The sequence below is a fragment of the Amblyraja radiata genome, chromosome 17 (genome assembly GCF_010909765.2).
Source record: "Amblyraja radiata isolate CabotCenter1 chromosome 17, sAmbRad1.1.pri, whole genome shotgun sequence".
Taxonomy (NCBI): domain Eukaryota; kingdom Metazoa; phylum Chordata; class Chondrichthyes; order Rajiformes; family Rajidae; genus Amblyraja; species Amblyraja radiata.
Window position 1 is genome coordinate 46,917,334 of NC_045972.1, and position 25,192 is coordinate 46,942,525.

The 25,192-nt window shown below is 40.7% G+C and overlaps 1 protein-coding gene across 2 annotated transcripts in view; it reads right to left on the minus strand.

The window, feature by feature from the left end:
- Positions 1-1,979: 1,979 nt before the first annotated feature.
- Positions 1,980-25,192, minus strand: part of lonp2 (lon peptidase 2, peroxisomal) — a 34,103-nt gene continuing 10,890 nt past the window's right edge. For both annotated transcript variants that reach the window (XM_033036390.1, XM_033036391.1), the window contains 9 exons: positions 17,812-18,070; positions 16,379-16,520; positions 14,392-14,542; positions 13,456-13,582; positions 12,622-12,752; positions 6,617-6,756; positions 4,352-4,559; positions 2,857-3,047; positions 1,980-2,680 (listed from right to left, as the gene is read on the minus strand). In XM_033036390.1, coding sequence (XP_032892281.1) covers positions 2,459-2,680; positions 2,857-3,047; positions 4,352-4,559; positions 6,617-6,756; positions 12,622-12,752; positions 13,456-13,582; positions 14,392-14,542; positions 16,379-16,520; positions 17,812-18,070 — 1,571 coding nt within the window. In that variant the 3' untranslated portion in view covers positions 1,980-2,458. The remainder of the gene's footprint in view (positions 2,681-2,856; positions 3,048-4,351; positions 4,560-6,616; positions 6,757-12,621; positions 12,753-13,455; positions 13,583-14,391; positions 14,543-16,378; positions 16,521-17,811; positions 18,071-25,192) is intronic.

A 25,192-nucleotide genomic window follows, 5' to 3' on the forward strand; every position in this document is an offset into this window, starting at 1 on the left:
ATCAAATGCTGTTTGGCTACGATTCCTTCATCAGAATAGCAGTATGAATATGGTCATTCAGTTAAGGTTTCATCTGCGGTTTACCATTGTGTATCGTGATTATTTGTTTCAGTGGCTTATTGTGAAGCTCGAGTTCAATGAGGGTGTTTTCATTGCTGAAGGTGGGTGGACTTAATTGGCTTGAAGTTACCCCTTCAGTGCATCTCAATAACTCTTGCATGTTGATCTCATGAGTACATTGTGACAACCATTACTCTAAGCCATGGAGTAAATATTTACCATTGATGTTGAGCAGCCAGCAAAAAGTCTTTTAACCATTAATACGAGTGAAGGATCTCCAAGGAAAGTGTTTTTTGTGCAGTTTAGTGTTTTAAGTAAGATGTTATTCATCAGTATATACAGAAATATTGAAGTAATTTAAATGGAGCAAAGATTACTTACTGGATGTGCCATCTGCAGTGTAAGGAATTTGCAAAACAACATTTGAGGGAATTGATTCCGCATCTGTGAGCTCTCAACTGTTTAATAGTGTACTGCAGCGGTAGACAGGGTTGCTTGTTTTTATGCAGAGATGCATGTTCTGTAAGCATGTTCATGCGAGGTGAATCTCTAATCTCACTACATGGGAATTGCATGCTGTTTGTCGGCTGAACTCCTGGTGATGTTATGATGGACATCTCTCTCTTGATGCAGGGTTTACAGAAACAGTATGTGTTTAGTCCAATTTAAAAGCTATCCCAAGATTCTTTATATGTATCTTAAAAACAGAGTAACCAGGGAGAAGGTAGGACAATAGAGAATAAGCAGGGAATTTATGCTTTGAGTCAGAGGATGTCGTTGATGTACTAAACAAGTACTTTGTATCTGTATTCACCAAGGAGGACAGTGAGATCAATGTGGGGAAGACTAATGTGCTATGGTAGTTTGCGATCAAGAGGTGCATTGAGGTGGATATATGCCTGGTGGCATCCATTCCAGGTTATTGAAAGAAACCTGGAGATTGTAGGTGCCTTTACAAAGATGTTTGCATCCACCCGAACCACAGGCGATGTCCAGGAGGACTGGAGAGTAACTAATGTTTTTTGTTTAAAATGGAATGTAGAGTTAATCCAGGAAATTATAGACTGGTGAGCCTCGTATCAGTGGTGGGGAAGCTATTGGATTCTTAGGAATAGGATTTACTTGCATTTAGAAGGATAAGGGCATCAGTCTGAAGAAGGGTCTTGGCCCAAAACGTCTCCTATTCCTTCGCTCCATAGATGCTGCCTCACCCGCTGAGTTTCTGTCTACCTTTGCTACTTAGGGGCAGTCGGTGTGGCTGTCCACAGGAGGTCATGTCTTGCGTATTCGAGTTATTTGAGGAGGTGATCGATGAGAGTAGGCCTGTGGATGTTAAGGCATTTAATTACGTATCTCATGGGAGGCTGTGCCATAAGATTATGTATGGCATCCACGGTAACTTAATTGTTTGGATTCAGACCCAGCTTATTCATAGACGGTAGTGGTGGAAGGGTGTTATTCTGGTTAGAGCTCTGTGACCAGTGGAATTCTGCTAGGATCTGTGTTGAGACCTCCGTCTATATTACGAGGGTATTAACATAGAAAATAGGTGCAGGAGTAGGTCATTCGGCCCTTCGAGCCTGCACCGCCATTCAATATGATCATGGCTGATCATCCAACTCAGTATCCTGTGCCTGTAAGATGTTGGCACAAACTTGGATTGTTTTCTCTGGAATGTTGGAGTTTAAGGGGAGACCTGTCAGATGTGTAGTTTTTATGGAGGGTAACATATTTCCACACATTTAGCTTTGTAATCATGCAATTATGATATGGTTAATCTTGTCAGTCACTGCAAATGTAATCTCTCGATTCCTTAAAAGTGAAGATGAGTTTGCTGAGCAGGAATTTAAATTAATCTGTAGTGAAATAGATTAAAATGATGGTTAAAGGTGCAAAGAAATGTTACGAGAGAAACAACGCAAGGATATGATTTTATATAAATGTTATAGCAATCAACAGTGCATAAATTGGCTTAGTACTTATCTGTTGATTCAATACTACATTTTCTGGAAACATCAGTGTAACTGAACACAACTCAATATCTTAATTGTACCATTTCCATTGCATCAGACATGTCGCAATATAACAGGAATACTGTTTAAACCCTAATTTCCCCAAAATTATAATGTACAATTTAACTTCATCCATTTTATATTCTTTATCTCTAGACCACAAGTCCTAGGTAACCACCAGAATAATGTGCATGTGCTTGAAACCAACCTTTTTTCTTCCCCTGCTCAAGGTAAGTGTTTGGCCTTTACACAGCATCTTCCTTTGACTGGGATCTATGAGGGAGGAAAACTACCAGTAGGATAGTATTAATCAAGCACAATTTCTTGAATTATCAGTTGGATTAATGTTAAACCATCAACAGATGCTATTTTAAGTGGCAGTGATCTTAGAGTTTACTGTCTAAAATACCATGCCGTGACTCAGCTGGGAATCCTCCTTCAAATGCAGCATTAAGCACTTCATCTAAACAAAAAGCAGTCACAAAATCCAGATCTTCTCTCATGTTGGCAGGAATCTCCTCTAGGTCCTTCTCATTTCTCTTTGGTAGTATGACTCTCTTCAGACCAGCTCGATGTGCAGCTAAAACTTTATCCTTTATTCCACCCACCTATTATAAACCAGAAATTAAAATTATTCAGTGGGATTATTTACAAGATAATCTAGTTCTTCGAAAGATTAAACTGACGAAATAAACTTTCAATCTTAACTGAAGAATAATTTTCCTCCTTAAAGAACGCCAACATACTTTTATGTTTTAACTACTCCGGAACCCCTCGTACTTACTGGGAGAACAAGGCCTCGGAGCGTTATTTCGCCTGTCATAGCAACATCAGAACGTACTAAATGGCCACTGAACAGAGAGGCAAGGCAGGTTACTATAGTAACTCCAGCAGATGGTCCATCTTTTGTGACGGCTCCAGCTGGAAAGTGCAGATGTATATCTGTGTTGTCGAGGAGGTCAAAGCTTCCAGCAGCTAAATGTCGATACAAGAGAAGGTTGTTACTGTCTAGATTAGAGACAATGTTCCCATAAAATCAAATACACTTGTGTACAGTAAGGAATCATAGTTGTTATACAGCTATTTAGTTGCGATAGCAATGCTACTGCCCCAAAAGATACTCTTGCTCACAAATTTTACTTCAACAGCTGAACAGATCTAGGACAAAGGACATTTATTGTCACATACACCAATTGGTGCAGTGAAATTTGAGTTGCCAGGCAGCACACAAATAATATAAACACAACATTATAGAATTTAACATTAAACATAAACATCCCCCCACAGCGGAATCAACGTTTCCCACTGAGGGAAGGCAACAAAGTTCAGTCCACTTTCTCTGTTCACCCGTGTTCAGGGCCTATTAAGGCCTCCGCAGTCGCCGCTACGGCAGCCCGATTTTTCTTGCCCTCTCACCAGATGATGGTGCTCCGGCGTCAGACGAACACTCTCAGCAGCTTGGAGTTCCGAAACGACCGCTTCCTACCGGAGACCGCGGTTCCCGAAGTCCACAGGCCACGCTGGGCGGAGCTCCAACGCTGGCGCCCTCGGCGAAAGATCCCAGGCTCCGCGGTGTTAAAGTCAGCGGCGCCTGACATTACAGCACAAAACCTTCTGGTCTGGATGCACTCTCAGCCATTTCAGTAGCAGTGTGGTGCTTTTTTGGGGGAGCTTGGAGGCTTTGGTGGAGAACTAACGTTGATTTAGTTGGCAGGAAGGGTTGGGTTCAGAGGTTATCTAGGGATTGGGGTGGTGAAGTACAGAGGAGGTGGATTGTAAGGTGGTAGGATTGACAGAAACACGCTGGATGTAAACGAGTTGGAATAGAGGAGCAAACCAAGAGAATGAAGACAAGTGGTCAGATGGGGTATAGGGAACGGGGAAGAGATATTGCTGATGAGATAATTAATTGGGAGGATCAGACAGGACTAAACACGCTTGCTATGGGATCAAAGTGCAAATAGCTGTGGAAGTGAAGGCAAAGGAATGAATAAAAATCTGCATCTCTTCTGGCACAATAAAAAAAAAAAAAAACCCCCGACTTTGAAAATATGTATGACCATTCTTCCAGGCTAATGGGGATTTGTTACCAGAAACATTAAATTTTGATTTTTCCCAGTCTGCTGCTAGATTTTGAATGGCAAATGTTACTACTCAACTTGAAGCTCAAAAGCTAATTGTATTTTATTGACTCACAGTGCATCTTATAAAACTGAAGATCAATACAGTTGCTGAAATCATATATACAGCTGTTCTCAGTAGAAAATTTATTAACATACCGTTTGTCAAATGGTATTTTTTAGCATTGCTGCGTAACCAACTTATTGCGAGATGAGCCGATTCCTTCATAACATCTCCTAACTGCCCTGTTAAAGTAAGCTGTCCCTCTCCTTCCATTCGACTCGCTTCCACAAACATAATCTCACCACCCAATGGTGTCCAAGCCAAGCCTATTGCTACCCCGGGCTGGCTCAGCCGCTGAGATACCTGTGTAGCAAAAGAAACATATTTATCAGGAAACTAATGCTTTTATAGTGTGTTAGATACCCTGTATTTGTAGTTATGCGAGTTCAAAGTCTTGGGCCTATTATCCTAACTGTCCTATTCAAGTTATGGTAAGGATACTACATTTGGGTAGGAATTGAGAAAACAGCTGGCAATTCTGCTGTAAAACTCATTCAATATGCCCACAACATCTGTCCTGACTAAGTCAAGATCAAAACACTAACTTTCTCTTCCCACTGATGCTGCCTGACCAGCCAAGTTTTTCACTGTTTCATTCAATGACTTTTCAACAGAATTGGGGGGGGGGGGGGGGGACCTGAAGATGCGAGTATGAAGAAAAATGAAGGAAATAATCAAAGGGAAAGTTCTTTGTGCCCGGATGAAAGGCAGAAGATACTAAATAATAAAACGATGATGAACACTAGGACAAAGGAACACTTCTGGGTTTCATGAAAACTGAACTGGAAGTGACTCCAGCCTTGGTCTCTTTGAATCTACACGTGGTTTCTTGCTCTCTGATCAAATTAAAATTCACTCCCCACACATTAGGAGGAGCAACTTAGAGGACAATTAATCTTGACAGACACATCCTTGGAATGTGAGGACCCGGAGGAAACTCGGAGCACCCGGAGGAAACTCGGAGCACCCGGAGGAAACTCGGAGCACCCGGAGGAAACTCACGCAGACATGGATAATTAAAAGTAGAGAAAATGATCAAATGTTTGGATGGATGGTATAGTTTACCTAATCTGGAACATATTGCCACAGGTGGTGGATGCAGATATGATAGTGATGTTTAAGCAGCTTTTAAATAGGCAAATGGATTTGCAGGCAGATGAGGTCCGTTCAGCTACACACTATGTTCAGCACAAATATTGTGGGCCCAAGTGCCTGTTCCCGTGCTGTATTGTTCTACAGATTACTAAAATTGTGCAAAAATTACTTGCCATCAGCTATTCAAGAATAACTCCAAATTAGTAGCTGTTCCCTCTGCTTTAATGCATCATTTCTAATAGTTTTAGCTGGTGGTTAAACTAATCATAAAATACTAGAAAGCTTATTGCATAATGTGGAGGGGGGGAGGGATTGATAGTTAACAGCACAGCTAGAGGACATGCTAGAGGCAGGAAACATGTTCCCGAGGTTGGAGTCCAGAACCAGGGGCCACAATTTAAGAATAAGGGGTAGGCCATTTAGAACGGAGATGAGGAAAAACATTTTTACCCAGAGGGTTGTGAATCTGTGGAATTCTCTGCCTCAGAAGGCAGTGGAGGCCAATTCTCTGGATGCTTTCAAGACAGTTAGATAAAGCTCTTAAAGATAGTGGAGTCAGGGGAATATGGTGAGAAGGCAGGAACGTGGTACTGATTGTGGCTGATCAGCCATGATCATATTGAATGGCAGTGCTGGCTCGAAGGGCCTACTCCTGCAAAATGGTCAACCAGTCAAGCTGAAGTCATGACACGGCTATTCACTACTCCCCAATTAACATTCATGGGTTTTTCTCGGACACCCATACATAAATATCACAGCTGCCTAGGAGATATTTCAATCAACTGGCTCTATAACAATTCTCAAATGGTAAAGTAAAAAATGTAAGTCTATTGAAAAATTCATTCCTCATCAATTTATAATTTCACAAAGTTCTGACGACTTTGGTAATCTAATCACGTTACCAAGATTTATCGGAGTGCATTAAACAAGATTTAAAACCAGAATGGTATCACTGGAAATGCAGATCTATATTTATTCCCCGTCAAACATGGCAATTTCTCAGAGCTATTTTGACTAGCATTGTGCTTGCATGCACCATAATGCTTCAGGAAAAAAGTTTATTTAAAATTTAAATATGTTTAAGCTTTTGTAACCAATATGTGCATTTAGTTGATATCAAAACGGATAAATACTGCAAAACAAACATAAGTATCATGCACCCACCAGTTCACTGGTTATCACAAATATTCTGTTGACATTTTCAGGTAATTGCAATAAAGAGATTGTCCTCGCATGCCAAAATAAAATTACAAATACCATCCTACCTCCATTTCATAAATGGGTGGTCCCAGAATGTCTTTCAATGCATGTCTATCAATCACAATTGGCATCTCAGGTGGCAAGGCAAGATCAGTTACATCATCAATGGATTCTTCTTTGGTTTCCTCAGGGACACTTTCTTTAACTTTAAAATAAGGGGAAAAAAAACATTAGTTGAACCATAAAGGTGTTTCTTAGTACACAGAAGTGGATATATATCAAATAGGGGAAAAAAATTCGGAGGATTGAAAGGGTACGAATTAAGTTTGGAACATCTGAACATTTAAGTGAAAGTTTAGTAAATAAGGCATTGCTGAAGATTGATACACTTACCAGGGGTGATTTTTTTTTTAAAGGCAGTCGCATTCATGTTCCTTATTAGGAAACTGTCTGATTTTAAACCAATTTAAATGTTAAATGGAGAGCAAATACGCTGCTATATTGATTCCGAGCTGCACGGCCAGAAATGCTATGCTGGAAATTTAAGTTCAGGTTCAAGTGAGTTTATTGTCATGTGTCCCTGATAGGACAATGAAATTCTTGATTTGCTTCAACACAACAGAACATAGTAGGCAAATTCTCAGAGCTATTTTGACTGTAGCATTGGACCTGCAGGCACCATAATTTAAATTTTGAGTCTACAATTTCAGCTGGCTACTCACGACTCCTACAGTATTATTTCTAGCCTGTGTAGTTTTCCCTGGATCTTTGTCAACATTTTGCTTTCAATCAAATATAAACAATAAAAGTTGTCAACACAAGTGATCTTTTATTTCATTGTTCTTTATGCACTTTTTAAATTGGGTTTGCCAATATGACAACACATAATTGCATTTTGACAGATTTGATAAAATCCAAAAGAAATGCCAACAAATTCCAACTAAATCTGACTTTCTTTTCTTGTGTGGTTTACTATGGTAATTAACTGAGACTGAGAGATTTCTTTCAGTCCATGATACATTCCCCTGAACTGCGCGGTTTGATGGGGGCATTGCAGAAGCCCTCTGCTATGGGTGTGGAGTTCCATCCTGGGATGCCAGGTAACGACTGCAAATTTTCCTTCCCAAAGGACATGAGTAAATAAGATGGGATTTAAAATAATAAATCATCGTTTCATATTCAACATTGCCAATTAACTTACTGTTAGATTTATTTAATTAGCCAACCTTGAACTCGCCATCTGCCATGATGGGATTCAGAACCATGTCTGTATCATTAGCCCAGGTGTCTGGATTACATAAACATTATTTGACAGTATCTCATATCATCCTTCCTAGGAAAGGAACATTAACCTCAAACCCTTTGAATTTAGGAATGATACACTTTCAGAATTATGACCTAGTTTAGGACACCCACACAAATGGAAGCATATTCCGTCCTTCTCCGATTGAACCTTTTACTCTGTAGAGCCCTGGGATCTGTTTTTCTCCCCCAAGACTATTATCAGGTCACCTCAGTTTTTGCATTACTGTATTTATTTTTTTTAACTTCTTTTGGTAATTTGGACTCTTAAACTTTGTGTAGTGCTTCCATGTTTGTTTAAACTATTGATTTTTAGTTCATATTCCTTTAGTGGATGGTAACTATAAACGTCACTTACAGCTACATACAAATTAAAAATAAACTAATTGTTTTTCTCAGGAGATCTTTGATTCGTTCTATCTAACATATGATTAGATTAAGCTAATCCTTAAGACTCAAAACATTTCTCAAATAGGTTAAGACTCAGCAAATTTTGATGTTTAATGATTTTGCTAAGTTGCAGCTGAGTGATACAATTAGATTTGTAGTTCTTGTTACCAGCTGGATGGTGGGTTGCCAATCAGTTCTGTTTCATGGTCCTCATTACTTTGCACCACCCTTGTTATATATTGCTGAAACACGCTGGTCGGCCCAGCCATACTAATCCCATTTACCAGCACGGTGTATATAACAAGAAGCTGACTTGAACACTTATACCAACCCTGGGTCTCTAAGTCAGTGTCTGTCTGTGTTATTCCTGTGCATGGAGTGGAGGGCAGTTGATGTGGTTGAACATAGGTCAGGTAATAGAATAGTACTCGAAGCACAATCAGGCCACTTAGTGCGGGTGAAAGGACTATCAGTGTGAATTTAGAAGAATCAATAACTACTTTCAGAGCATAAGAAATAAAAGCAAGAGTGGCCTATTCAGCTCCGAGTGCATGTTTGTGCCTCCAGTGGCCGACCTTTCGCTGTGGGAACACTACTGTACCAAACCCATCTTCCTCAATTCTCCATAGTGTTTAAAAGGCTATTGATCTTGGACAAATACATTCAAGAACTGAATCACCACAGCCTTCTTGGGTAAATAATTCCAATCATTCACTACCCTCTGGGTGAAGAAACTTCCCATCTCACTTCTGAATGACTGGCCCTTATTTTGAGATTAAGAATGCTTTTTTTATTTTTACGACCAAAGTGGATGATCTGCAATTTCTTTATGCTGCAGTGTCAGACATGTGTTAATGCGTGCTAATTAATATCCAGTTGTTTCCAAATGTTGCATGCCGATGTTTCTAATTTGCCTGCATTTTGCCCATACCCTCCTAAACTTCTGCTATCCATGTACTTGTTTAAATGTCTTTTCAATGCTGTAATTGTATCTCCCTCAATCACTTCCATACACTTGCCACCTTGTGTGAAAAAAATTGCTCTCGTCCCCTTTAAATGTTTTCCCTCATCTTAAATCTATGCCCTTTGGTTTTAGATTTCCCTACCCTGAAAAAAATGAAACTTACAAATTCAGTTCTGATGAAGAATCTTCAGTGTAAAACATTGGACAGATTCTGAACTGCAGAATGTTTCCAGTTTGTTTGTTTTCTTCTAACCTGAAGGACATTTTTAATTGCTTGAATTGAGTTTAGTTATTGATTACCTTATTTTTTTTTATAGCCTTTTAGGACGTTATAACCAGTAAGTGTGAATGAAGGTCGGTTACATATGTTAGGCACAACTTTATTTATTAATTGATGTACCACCCAAGAGATCAAGGTGGCAGCTGCAAACTTGCTTTATAAAATTATTCCTAAATACTAAACCCTTCAGAGATTTGTCAAAAATGAATGTTAAATTGAAACAAAATAGTTATTATTTTAACTTTCTTTGAAAACAGCTGTTGTCCTCCCTTTTCAAAAACCCATTTAAAATGCTAACAAGATTTGAAATGTCTTCCCTGAAGTCTGTAACTAAAGCCTTGGGCTGAAGATCTGCTCTTACGGAAACAGGATCATCTGCCATTATATCGTACATAAAACTAGCACTGAAGTGGAGTGACCAGAAATCCAGCAATAATCTCACAAAGCAGGAAGTTCCCTGGGGAAATGCTGGCAGTTACAAATAGAACTAAAATCCAGGCCAATACAGTAAAACTCCAATAATCAGCACTTTCACAAACAGTCTGGAGGTTTATCTAACTATTGGATATTATTCCCTTCAATGCCATAACATAGTTTTAATTCACTTTTATTTTGAAAAAAGGTATTGCACAGCAGTATAATTTTTTTTTTAGTGAACTGGTCAAGTTTAAAGGAATACACGGAACATTACTCATTGAGACAAATGCCAAACCATTAGGATTTCTGAGCAATCAAATGGCAGATTACTAGATTGATGGTATTGGAAAACCAGTGTAAACATTCATCTCCAATACAAGAGCCTAATTGAAAGCTAATACTAATTCTGTACTTGACATTTGGTTAAAATCTTGAGCAGCGGTATAACAGGAGTGTTCATTTTTCAAGTGCATGCACAGACATGTTGAAAGCTGGGCACAGTTGGCCAAGTGAACAATTACTGAACCAATGTGGGCCAGTGGAGTCAATCTTTTCAGAGAACCTCCGTTGTGGGAAGAATTTTTTTATTACAAAGTGTCAGAAAACAAGTTGTATTACGGAAAGTAAAAATTTCAAATCATAATGTGCATCCACTGTTCATATATTGGTGACAATCGCTAAAGGCTACCACACATTCAAATATTGTTAACTATTGCCTGATCTCCCAGCCTATTTCATTACGGTCCTTGCACTTTAAATACGCTGTAATAGTGCAGCACTACATTCTGCACTCTGGTTATTTATTTAGTTTAGTTTTAGAGATATAGTGTGGAAACAGCTGAGTCCACGCCGACCAGTGATCCCCTTACACTTGTTCTATCACACGCACTAGGGACAATACAAAAAACACTTAACCTACAAACCTGAAGGTAGACAAAAATGCTGTGGCACCCGGTTCTGGATAAGGCAGCATCTATGGAGCGAAGGAAATAGACAACGTTTCGGGTAGATTGGCTATATTTAAGAGGGAGTTAGATGTGGCCCTTGTGGCTAAAGGGATCAGGGGGTATGGAGAGAAGGCAGTTACAGGATACTGAGTTGGATGATCAGCCATGATCATATTGAATGGCGGTGCAGGCTTGAAGGGCCGAATGGCCTACTCCTGCACCTATTTTCTATGTTTCTATGAACCCCTTCTTCAGACTTTTCCTTCGCTCCATAGATGCTGCCTCACTCGCTGAGTTTCTCCAGCATTTTTGTCTACCTTTGATTTTCCAGCATCTGCAATTCCTTCTTAAACTTACAAACCTGCACGTCTTTGGAGTGTGGGAGGAAACCAAATCTGTAGTCGGGATCAAACGCGGGTCTCTGTCCACTGTGCCGCTACAATAGCGATACGATATAATGGCAGATGATCCAGTGCCACTGTATCAGGTTATTATCTGGTCATTTCAACATTCTGTTTCGAGACATTGCAATAACACTCGACTCTTCACACTACCTATTGTGCTCATACATGGCTTGCTTGGACTCATGTATGTTATGATTTGACTGGATAGCTCACCAAAGATTCCCACTATATGTTGCTACTAATAATAAAACAAGCCAAAACGCAGACTATTCTAATATTTAGCTAATTGATTACTTCAAAGATCCAACAATTGTTGATACCTGGATGTTTTTTTTCCCTCACATTAATTTCATTAAGTAATTGGCCAAATGTGATTATTGACACCCAGAAACACAATGTCATCAAGCAGACAGTTCACGTTGAAACCAGGCCACAAATTAAAACACCAATTTTATAAGATTGGGGCCAGGAGCCACAGTTTAAGAGTAAGCCATTTAGAACGGAATCGAGGAAACACTTTTTCTCACAGAGAGTGGCGAGTCTGTGCAATTCTCTGCCTCAGAGGGCGGTGGAGGCAGGTTCTCTGGATACTTTCAAGAGAGAGCTTGATAGGGCTTAAAAATAGCGGAGTCAGGGGATATGGGGAGAAGGCAGGAACGGGGTACTGATTGGGGATGATCAGCCATGATCACATTGAATGGCGGTGCTGGCTCGAAGGGCCAAATGGCCTACTCCTGCACCTATTGTCTAAAACATTTATGGGAACAAAATGTAGACTGAGCAAACATGAAATTTAAAAATTGCAATAGCATAAATGTTTTAAAAAAAGCACATCTTCACACAAAATTAGATTTTCAGGCTATGGTGCCTACTAGAAATAACATTGATATTCTGTTAAAATCTCAATTGTACTCAAATCAGTAAGACAACCCTATTTTTGTACAGTAAGAGCAGTTCAAAACATGTTGAAGTTGTCATCAATTAAATGACATGAGAAAGATTTCCATCTGTCAGAAATTTAAAAAACACTTGCTGTGAAGACGAATATCACTCGAATACCACATTTAATTGTACCAATCTGGATATTAAAAGTTGCTATTTCAAAACATTGATGACGTTGATAACTTCCACAAAATATAGAACCACATCTTGAGATCTCAAACCTTCTGTTTGAAAGAACTGTGCTCAAACATTTGCTTCATTCTTCCCTTAAGAAGACTTCCATCAAAAACTAACCATCTGGCCTACAACCTTCCCTTGCATTTCCCCACCACTGGGTTCTTCTCATAACATGAGCAAAACTAATCACAGCATTCCCAGGCCTCATGAAAATGTCACATTCTTAAACAGATCCTTGTTTCCTCACCTTTCTCACTTACTGGTCCGCAGTTAGACTCAGTAACCTTGTGTTGACACTCTGCCACCTTTACAGCCACAGCCCGACAAATGGCACATATTTTCCGCTCAAGAGACCGCACTCCTGCCTCCCTGGTATATCTGAAAAGAATTAAATGATTTGTTTTACATGTTTAACTTGTTTTAAAACAAGGTGCTCAAAAACCATTATAAATTATAAACGTCGCTCCATAGATGCTGCCTCACCCGATGAGTTTTTCCAGCTTTTTTGTCTACCTCCTATTATAAATGATCAAATCACCTACAGTTAATAAGATCAGTATTAAGTTACAGTATTCATTATTAACTGGTGGGCCTGTTTTTGAATGTTGTACTCTGTTTGAACAGATGTAACTACTTCAGTTTATAAGAAATTTATCAGCATCTCAATAGAAATCAGAATGAAAAGCACTGCATCCAAGTTGCCCATTGGCAAATGCATAACCTTGGGAGTCATAGAGTCATACAGCACAGAAACAGGTCCCTTGCCCAACGCACCCATGCCACCAAGACGCACCCATTCATACTAGTTCTATGTTAACCCACTTTCTCATCCACTCCCTACACACTAGGGGCAATTTTCAGAGACCAATTAACCTACAGATCCACATGTCTGGGACGTGCAAGGAAACCGGACCACCTGGAGGAAACCCATGCGGTCACAGGGAGAACGTGCAAACTCCACATGGACAGCACCCGAGGTCAGGATCGAAACAGTCTCTGGCGCTGTGAGACAGTGTGAATGGGTGATCGATGGTGGGTGTGGACTGGGTGGATCAGTCTCCATGCTCCAAAAATGACTGACCTGCTGATTATACCTTCCGTTGCTTCATGTTGAATCTGAATCTCTTGGGACGTTAGCCCATGCAGCTCCAGTTGTTTAGGAATCAAATGCCTATGGGCAATTTCCATCTTCTCCTCCTGAATATAACCTAATATTTGAAGAATTAATTAATATTAAAACTTGTGATAAGCATGCAATTATAACAACATATGCAAATGCATATCCTCTTCTTGCATCTCATTACATCAAGGAATTCCCCAGAATTTCGCAATTCTCCACTCAACTTGCACACGTTCCTTTAAATAATGCATTGTGTCATGTTAATTTGTGGGTTACCTTATACAAACGGATTAGAAATTGATCCGACAATGCAGTTAGCCATTTAATACATGCTGTTGCTGTTAACTGCTGCATTGGACTGAATTATGTAATAACAAAATAAATTAAACACACAAATTGTGGAAAATTACGAATAAGATGAATGCATTCTGAGAAAAAACACTAAGTGCCGGAGGAACCCAAAGGGTCAGGAAGGCTGCTTCCACAGGTGCTGCCTGACCTACTGTGTTCCTCCAGTATAGTGTGTTTTGCACCGGTGTTCAAAGCAGTTCAGGCCAACAAGCAGGCAAGACCAATGATAACTTAACTTTGGATATGTAGGAGATACGTTCTCTGACAACAAAGCACAGAAATCCCGGCGTTTGGGCTTTCTTCCCTGATAATGCATGTATTCAGATTTGATTAAAACAATAGACAATAGGTGCAGGAGTAGGTCATTCGGCCCTTCGAGCCAGCACCGCCATTCAATGTGATCATGGCTGATCCACAATCAGTACCCCGTAACTGCTTTCTCTCCATATCCCTTAACAAATATCAAAAACAGTTGATATTTGAGCGATAATTTCCTTTTGAGTTTACAGAGTTGGCTTTTAAAACTGCAACACTTTGGGATTTTACCTGGCACTTGGATGAGTTCCATTCTGTCAAGTAAAGCAGGAGGGATGGTAGCAGTAGTGTTGGCAGTAGCTATGAAAAGCACTTGCGACAGATCAAAGGGGACATTTAAATAGTGGTCCGTAAAACTATGATTCTGCTCGGGATCTAGCACCTGAAAATAAATGGGCACCATAAATTATTCTATTAAAACACAACCCATCAGTGCAGAGAACAGGACAAATAAAACATTGATAACACGCTGTAAAGACACACACTGCAAAAAGATAAAAAATAATTCAATAAAGTTTTCATTGTTTTGTGTTCCTAACATCCCACATTCAGGGTTATCACTGAAGGTTTATGATAGCTGTAGGTGATCTATTAAATCATTTTTAGTGAGCCTAATAGATCCCACCAATCGTAAAACAACAATTACGACTATTAAACCATGAAATGGACTCGGTGCCAACTCTTCCGCAAACTACTCAGCTTCCCAGAACAATGACAGCCCGAGCAGGAAATATTTACTTTCAATGAAGTCTTTGCTCTCATGCAATTGGAGCACTAACTAGATGGAGAAGTGATGGAGATCTAACTGGGAATAATGGTCTAAAGAAGGTAGTGCAGTTGGCTGTTAAATAAAAAGTGAGGCATCCATACCCTTTAAAGTGTAAAACGTGTTTCTGAATTTTCTCATCCCCAATTTTAAAAAAGAATGGTAAAATAAAACGTTCTGAGATATTAAAATCTGTTAAGATGCCTGGTACTAAAAGTAACTTAAAGTAAGCATGCAGGTACAGCAGGCAGCGAAGAAAGCAAATGGCCTGTTGGCCTTCATAACAAGAGGAGTTGAGTACAGGAGCAAATAGGTCCTTCTGCAGATGTAAAGGAACCTAGTGAGACCACACCTGGAGCACTGTGTGCAGTTTTGGTCTCCCAATTTGAGGAAGGACATTCTTGCTATTGAGGGAGTGCAGCGTAGGTTCACCAGGTTAATTCCCGGGATGGCGGGACTGTCATATGTTGATAGAATGGAGCGTCTAGGCTTATATACTCTGGAATTTGGAAGGATGAGAGGGAATCTTATTGAAACATGTAAGATTATTAAGAGTTTGGACATGCTAGAGGCAGGAAACATGTTCCCGATGTTGGGGGAGTCCAGAACCTGGTGCCACAGTTTAAGAATAAGGGATAAGCCATTTAGAACGGAGATGAGGAAAACCTTTTTCACACAGAGAGTTGCGAGTCTGTGGAATTCTCTGCCTCAGAAGGCAGTGGAGGCCAATTCTCTGGATGCTTTCAAGAGAGTTAGATAGAGCTCTTAAAGATAGCGGAGTCAGGGGATATGGTGAGAAGGCAGGAACGGGGTACTGATTGTGGATGATCAGCCATGATCACATTGAATGGCGGTGCTGGCACGAGGGGCCGAATGGCCTACTCCTGCACCTATCATCTATTGTCTAATCACCCTCATGATTTCTTCAGTTCTGCTTAAAACAGGTCAAATAAAAAATGTATTCATGCAAATGTTCAAGACTAGAGAGCCCGCAAAGGTAACATTTCTATGTTGGACTAAGGAGGGTCTGTAAGTAAAGTGGAACAGTTCAAAGTGAAAAGGTTCCTAATCATTTCTACTTGGTGATGATGTACTGTGCTCCCACTTTTTTCTAAAGTAAAATGCAATCTGAAGGGTCCCGACCCGAAACGTCGCCTATCCATGTTCTTCAGTGATGCTACCTGACCTGCTGAGTTACTCCAGCACTTTGTGTCCTAAAATGCATTTCAAACCATATTCATCTAATTGCTGGCAGAAATACATTTTGAGATACGAAGAAACAAGCTCTAATGCATCATAATTTAAGCGTTCAGTGCTTCCTTTTAAGCCAAGGAAAATATCATTTATTTAAGCTTGTTTACTTAAATTATTTGTTGAGGAGCATTGGGGTAAATGCAGGAGATGCCTAATTCAATGAGTGCACAATTTAATAGTGGAATGCATCTTTTGTACCTCCAACAGTGCTGCTGCAGGGTCTCCTTGCAGACTTTTTCCTAATTTATCTATTTCATCCAGCAGGAAGACAGGATTGCTCACGCCAACAGTCTTTAAGCCGTTCACGATTCTGCCAGGCATGCTACCTACATATGTCCTCCTGAAAGACAAAGCACTTCAGAAGATAGGAAGCACAGGGTGTTGTTTACATACGTGGGTGTACTTGAGAGCAATATGGAGGACACTGATCGACTGGAAGCATCTACCAGAGGTAACAAATCTCACCCACATCTCTTTTCCAGCTTTCTCCCACCCCCGCTCCCCCAACGGCAATCAGTCTGAAGAAGGGTCCCGACCCAAAGTGTCGCCTGCCCATTCACTCCACGGATGCTGCCTGACTCCTGAGTTACTCCACCCCTCAGTCTCCTTTACTGCAAGGAGTAAAATAGTCCCTACCTATCCAGTCTGTTCCTATAATGCAAACCCTCGAGTTCTGGTAACGTCCTGGTGAATCTTTTCTGCACCTTTTCCAGCTCAGTGACATCCCTGTGCTAGAGGCGTTAGCAAATGCACCAGTTTGGAGGAGAGCTGTAAAAGGCCTTATGCCTCAGGACTACCCATAAAAACAAAGTAAAATGTTTATGAGGAGCAGCCAAGCTTAATTAAATACCAGTGACATTAAAAGCTCCTTTTCCCTTTTGGATCTTTTGCAAGATCTTAGAACAAGAGTTAATTTTTTTTTTAAACCTGTACAACATAACACTTTGAGGAAAGACACAAAATGCTGGAGTAACTCAGCAGGTCAGGCAGCATCTCTGGAAATGAATCTGAAGAAGGTTCTCGACCCGAAACATCACCCATTCCTCTCCAGAGATGCTGCCTGTCCCGCTGAGTTAGTCCAGCTTTTTGTGTCTATACTCAGGGATGCTGCCTGATCCGCTGCGTTATTCCAGTACCTTGTGACTTTTTTCATAAACCAGCATCTGCAGATCCTTGTTTCTAAATAGCGCTATGAAGTATACTTAACTCTGAACCATTAGTGAGTAAAAATGTCCCAATGTAAACAGCATAAGTATAATTACACTCAAGGGTTGTATTGGGCTTTGTTACAGTGCTTTCAGCTGAGGGCCATACACGATAATGAATAAATGCATAATAGTCACTTAGACACAACTAAACCATATTTATGGATAACGATATCAGGGTTTGTGGGAGACACATACCATGTTATTATAATGGGATCCCTTGTTAAAGAATTGTTTACCTCCCTTCCAGATATCAATTTTAGAAGCAATTATTTAAGGCAAAATAAAACAAAAGAGATCAAAACACAATATGTAAGAGATAGGGCGTGAATGACTAATTGGTGTTAAAATCAAATTTACACAAACGCAGTCTCAAAATATTACTTTTATCTAAAAATGCAATTTATATTAGTAATTGTTCAATACCTGTGACCACGGATGTCAGACTGATCACAGACACCACCCAATGCTATCCTGTAAAACTCTCTGCCGAGGGTCTTTGCTATTGATCTGCCAACACTTGTCTTGCCCACACCAGGAGGTCCCACAAAGCAGAGGATGGGTCCTTTCAAATTGTTCTTCAGTTGTCTGACAGCGAGATACTCCAACACCCTCCGTTTTAGCTTCTGCATTGCATAGTGGTCACTGTCGAGTAATACTCTTGCAGCATGAAGGTCTAATTGATCTGGAAACCAATGACATTAAACATAGTCGTTCAAGAAAGAAATGCAGATGCTGGAAAAAAGCATGTCTTTCTTTCACCCTAATGATGTGGGGTGCCCAAAGGAAATCAGAAGTTCAGTTTGGGGGCTCATGTTTTTTTTTTAAATCAAAAAATGTATTCAATTATTAAAAATAATATTTACACTACAATAAAACAAGCCAGAACCCACCACAATACAATACAAACATATATCCATAATAAACTATAATACAACTATGATACAATGCTAATTTGAAGGGTCTCGACCCAAAACGTCGCCTATTCCTTCGCTCCATAGATGCTCCATAGATGCTGCCTCACCCGCTGAGTTTCTCCAGCATTTTTGTCTACATTAAACATACTAAGGACGCTATGACTCTTTGGGTGACTAGGAGACTACTCACGACCATACAGGCGACACCCTGGCGACATGTCGCGGGGTGAAGCCTGTATGGTCGTGAGTAGTCGCCCAAAGAGTCGTACCTTGTTCTGGTCGCCGTTGGATTTTCAATGTAACGACCTATGACGGCTGCCGGCAGTCGCAAAAAAAAATTGCGTAAGTGGGACAGCCCCTTAAGGATGACCAGGAAATCTTGAACGTGGCCTTTCTGTTCTGCTTTTATGGAAGTCCTTTTATTTATTGCAGCAAATAGAAAATGTGTGATAAAGCTAACGTTTTGTACAAATTCTGAACCATGGAATGATGGAATGAATTCTTTCCAGACGTCCTCTGATGGCTATACCTTTGGTATAATCTGGTTTCAGCATTTAACGCTTCTTATACTTTCTATATGATTTAGTTTTTAGTTTTAGAGATACAGCGTGGAAACAGCCCCTTCTGCCCCTCATACCTGCACCAACCAGCGATCACCCGTACACTAGTTCTATTCTACACATCAGGGACAATTTACAGAAGCAATCAACCTACAAACCTGCACGTCTTTAGAGCGTGGGATGAAACCGGAGCACCCGGAGAAAACCCACACAGTCACAGTGTAGATTGGTTATTTCCTACTAACCAATTGCAGTGCTTGTCAGTAGTTGCTCTGCCTAATATGCGATTTATATTACCAAGATCTTGCTTACGTCATTCAGTCTGAGTAGCTGCTAGTTACTGTAATGTCCTGCAGACCAATGCTGTAAGTGGACTTTAATAAATATGTGTTGTATCTTGACGTGTGTACGACTCGACTCATTACACACAGGGAGAGCGATCAAACTCCGTACAGACAGCACACATAGTCAGGATTGAACCAGAGTCTCTGGTGCTGCAAGGCAGCAATTCTACCGCTGCGCCACAGTGCCACCCACATTTGTAAATACGGTTATTAGCTTTTTATGATCACGGAACCTCTTGATTTACATCATAGTGTTTATCATTTTTGAACAGAATGTATTGAAGAGGTCCAACTACAAAGTAAATTTGATCAGAAGATTATCTCAACAGGGAGTAACATCTTGTCGAGGAGGATTAGCAAAAAAACGACAGCTTCCAGATTACTGAACAACGGGAATTAACGGCACTGAACAAAGATGACCATTCATAAAGCAACTTCACTAGACACAAATCTTTCTGCAAAGATATGTGTTTACAAATACATTGAAATGTAAAAATGTAGACATTTAAATTAGCCATTTATAGGATATTTGGACAAGTACGTGGAAAGGAAAGGTTTAGAAGAACATGGGTCAAATGCAGACAGGTGGGACTGGTGTAGTTGGGACATGTTGGTCAGCATGGGCAAGTTGGGCCGAAGGGTCTGCTTCCATGTTGCACAACTCTATGACTTTAATGGGGATTACTGCAGGTTTGATCCTCCAAAGCTACTAAATGAACAGGGAATGGTTGCTGCTGTTCAGCCCATTACACAAGCACAGACTTCTAGCATGCACAATTTAACATCATCTTCCTGTTACCCATCAACAATCAAGTGAATGCAGCCACTTAATAAATTACAACTCAGCAAAAGCATACAACCACATCAAGCTACTGTGCGAATTGCACAATCCGCAGGAACATATGAAGAGTGTTCCACAAGACCAACTATTACATTCAGCACTTTTGTCTGTATTTATAGCAAATCCCCAAGGTTTAAAAGGCAGCACTAGTGCAGGCAATTTTTACGCAAGGCATTACAAAAGTTTAACCTCTTCAAATCGGAGTGATTTGTAATGTATTTAATGAGATACAAGTAGGAGTTGTAGCTGTGAAACATCGTATGAGATTAAATGCAACAAAAACATACCAATACAAGGGAAAAAAGTGCACAGAAAATAGGCAGAATTTGAAAGACTGGTGGATGGGAGGATCAAAAAGGCAGGCAATTGGCCCATCAAAAAAAATGCCAACAAAGATCAGTCTGTAGAATGGTCTCAACCCTAAATGTCACCTATCCACGTTCTCCAGAGATGCCGTCTGATTCACTGTGTTACTCCAGCACTTTGTGTCTTTTTGTGTATTAACCGGCATCTGCAGTTCCATGTTTCTTCCAAAAAAAAAAACAACCAATTTCTAGTTTTAGTGGGAATGTCAAGGAACATTTCTTTACAGTGGTTTATTTAATCAAGGCATTTCCTCTGTGATTTACCTGATCGCATATCCATGGGTAGACAAAAATGCTGGAGAAACTCAGCGGGTAAGGCAGCATCTATGGAGCGAAGGAAAAAAGCGGTGTTTCAGGTCGAGACCCAAACCTTCACCTTTTTCCTTCGCTCCATAGATGCTGCTGCATCCGCTGAGTTTCTCCAACATTTTTGTCTACCTTCGATTTTCCAGCATCTGCAGTTCCTTCTTAAGCATACCCATGGGGATCAGTCAACTTCCCAGCCAACCTGCTCCACTGAGCATCACTACATCCCGTGAGCAGGTGAGCAGACTGCCCGATCACTGTGACTACTACAACACACCAGCCTGCGGGCTTTTCATCCTATTAGGATTCCAGTGCCTGGGGACCCTGCTTTAAGGTGCCCTACAGTGAAGCTGATGAATATTCAGGAAAAAAAAAAACAGCCTTCCATGACTCCTGACCTCACTCCACTCAACCTCACACTCTAAAATGTTCACAAGTTGCAAGGGTGTTTAACATTGTTATACAGTGCCCTCCATAATGTTTGGGACAAAGACCCATCATTTATTTATTTGCTTCTGTACACAATTTGAGATTTGTAATTAAAAAAAAAAATCACAAGTGGTTAAAGTGCACATTGTCAGATTTTAATAAAGGCAATTTTTATACATTTTGGTTTCACCATGTAGAAATTACAGCAGTGTTTATACATAATCCCCCCATTTCAGGGCACCATAATGTTTGGGACACAGCAATGTCATGTAAATGAAAGTAGTCATGTTTAGTATTTTGTTGCATATCCTTTACATGCAATGACAGCTTGAAGTCTGCAATTCATGGACATCACCATTTGCTGGGTGTCTTCTCTGGTGATGCTCTGCCAGGCCTGTATTGCAGCCATCTTCAGCTTATGCTTGTTTTGGGGGCTAGTCCCCTTCAGTTTTCTCTTCAGCATATACAAGGCATGCTCAATTGGGTTCAGATCGGGTGATTGACTTGGCAACTCAAGAATTGACCATTTTTTAGCTTTGTAAAACTCCTTTGTTGCTTTAGCAGTATGTTTGGGATCATTGTCTTGCTGTAGAATGAACCGCCAGCCAATGAGTTTTGAGGCATTTGTTTGAACTTGAGCAGAGAGGATGTGTCTATACACTTAAGAATTCATTATGCTACTACCATCAGCAGTTGTATCATCAATGAAGATAAGTGAGCCAGTACCTTCAGCAGCCATACATGCCCAGGCCATAACACCCCCACCACCGTGTTTCACAGATGAGGTGGTGCTTTGGATATTGGGCAGTTCCTTATCTCCTCCATACTTTGCTCTTGCCATCACTCTGATATAAGTTAATCTTCGTCTCATCTGTCCACAAGACCTTTTTCCAGAACTGTGGTTGCTCTTTTAAGTACTTCTTGGCAAACTGTAACCTGGCCATCCTATTTTTGCGGCTAACCAGTGGTTTGCATCTTGCAGTGTAGCCTCTGTATTTTTGTTCATGAAGTCTTCTGCGGACAGTGGTCATTGACAACTCCACACCCGACTCCTGAAGAGTGTTTCTGATCTGTCGGACAGGTGTTTGGGGATTTTTCTTTATTATAGAGATAAATCTTCTGGGATAAGTCATCAGCTATGGAGGTCTTCCTTGGCCTGCCAGTCCCTTTGCGATTAGTAAGCTCACCAGTGCTCTCTTTCTTCTTAATGATGTTCCAAACCGTTGATTTTGGTAAGCCTAAGGTTTGGCTGATTACTCGAACAATTTTATTCTTGTTTCTCAGTCTCATAATGGCTTCTTTGACTTTCATTGGCACAACTTTGGTCCTCATGTTGATAAACAGCAATAAAAGTTTCCAAAGATGATGGAAAGACTGGAGGAAAGACTAGGTGCTGAGAGCTCTCTTATACCTGCATTAAGGAGGCATTTAAACACACCTGAGCAATTACAAACACCAGTGAAACCATGTGTCCCAAACATTATGGTGTCCTGAAATGGGGGGACTATGTATAAACACAGCTGTAATTTCTACATGGTGAAACCAAAATGTATAAAAATGGCCTTTATTAAAATCTGACAATGTGCACTTTAACCACATGTGATTTTTTTTCTATTACAAATCTCAAATTGTGGAGTACAGAGGCAAATAAATAAATGATGGGTCTTTGTCCCAAACATTATGGACGGCACTGTGTATACTGAAAACAGAACAATAAAATTCTTACTTGCAGCAGCATAACAGGTCTGTAAACACAGTAAGCATAGCTGTGTGCTGAGCCCCCTCCTCTACTCCCTCTTCACCTATGACTGCACACCTGTACATGGTACTAACACCATCATCAAGTATGCAGATGATACAACGGTGATTGGTCTCATCAGCAACAACGATGAGTCGGCCTATAGGGAGGAGGTCCAGCTCCTAGCAGCATGGTGCGCTGACAACAACCTGGCCCTTAACTCCAAGAAGACCAAGGAGCTCATTGTAGACTTCAGAAAGTCTAGGGGCGGCACGCACACCCCCATCCACATTAACGGGACGGAGGTGGAACGTGTTTCCAGCTTCAGGTTCCTGGGGGTCAACATCTCCGATGACATCTCTTGGACCCACAATACCTCAACTCTGGTCAAGAAGGCTCACCAGCGTCTCTTCTTCTTGAGGAGACTAAAGAAGGTCCATCTGTCTCCTCAGATTCTGGTGAACTTCTACCGCTGCACCATCGAGAGCATCCTTACCAACTGTATCACAGTATGGTATGGCAACTGCTCTGTCTCCGACCGGAAAGCACTGCAGAGGGTGGTGAAAATTGCCCAACGCATCACCAGTTCCTCGCTCCCCTCCATTGAGTCTGTCCAAAGCAAGCGTCGTCTGCGAAGGGCGCTCAGCATCGCCAAGGACTGCTCTCACCCCAACCATGGACTGTTTACCCTCCTACCATCCGGGAGGCGCTACAGGTCTCTCCGTTGCCGGACCAGCAGGTCCAGGAACAGTTTGTTCCCTGTGGCTGTTACACTACTCAACACTGTACCTCGGTGATTGCCAATCACACCCCCCCCCCCCCCCCCCCGGACACTCCTCCCACCAGGAAAAAATAAATTGCACTACTATGACTGTATGCACGTAAATATATTTATTGCTCATATTCTATGTCGCTCTTCTAGGGAGATGCTAACTGCATTTTGTTGTCTCTGTACTGTACATTGCACAATGACAATAAAGTTTGAATCTGAATCATAGATAACACAATAAACAAAAGAAAGTTCAATAAATTACAAATAAAGTTTGCCAACTTAATTTCAGTTCCATAACTCAGCACGATAAGCCAAAGGGAATCTGCTTACCTACAGAGTATACAATACTAAGTGTGCCTACCATTTATACATTTCTCCTCTTTAATGTTTTCAATAGTTCCCTGTGGGACCACAAGCCCCTGTATATCTACAGGTTTCAGCCACAAATGCTCCATCACCAGTAACCCCTTGCAAGGGGAAATAAATAAACCGCAATATAAATGCATGCCTGGTTTACCAACCCATTGTATTTTAACTGTTCCCACTTGGTTTTTACCGCATTATATGAAAACTAGAACGTGTTCACGTGTCTTAAAATGGCAAGAAAGTTTGTGAGGGAAAAGTGGTGTATATTGTATTTTGTATATCGTGCTATTCCCAATATATAAAAGTGATAGTAATAGTGCTCTTGTGCACAGTTATAGAATGCTGGACTGTTTCAGTTTTTAAGCCTTGCATTATACTTCAACAAAAAATATAATCACAAAATGTTCTGGTAGTTTCACTTACCAAAACCTATGCAAATTCTTGTCCTAAAAAAAATAATTCTAAACTTCCTCCGACAAGGAACAGCAAACGAGAATACAGTGCACCCCCATCAAACAGCAGTTTGGGTAATGGAAAGTCACCCTTACTGAGTTCACCAGTCGCTGCCCGAAAATTGAGATACAAGTAATTCACCCTGCCAGAATTTTATATATAAAAAATAATAAGATGAACACAATATATTTCTCACGTTATTGCCGCATGCTTCATGCTGGGGATTTGCTAGGAACGCAACCCTTCCGTAACGCAATGATTTATATTACAACTTTTAATCTCTTTGTCACAAGCATCATTATTCACTTCCCTCAGCCCAGAGGCATCCACATACAAGAGCATCCACAGCCTCACAGCGCCATATCGATCCTAATCTTGGGTGTGGTCTGTGTGGAGTTTGCACGTTCTCCCTGTGAGTTTCGTCCCAGTGCTCCAGTTTCCTCCCACACCCCAAAGACATGTAGGTTTGTAGGTTAATTGGCCTCTGTAAAGTGCCCCCAGAGTGTGGGGAACGGTCGAGAAAGTGGGATAACATAGAACTAGTGTGAACGGGTGAACGATGATTGGCGTGGACTTAGTATGTTAAATAAAACAATAAGTGCAATAGATACAAGCGCAAATGATGCTAGCAAGAGGATAGAAATAATGGGAGACAGAAGAAAACAAAAATAGTGCTGCCATGAGCGAGATGAAAGATCTCCACAATAACCCTGTTC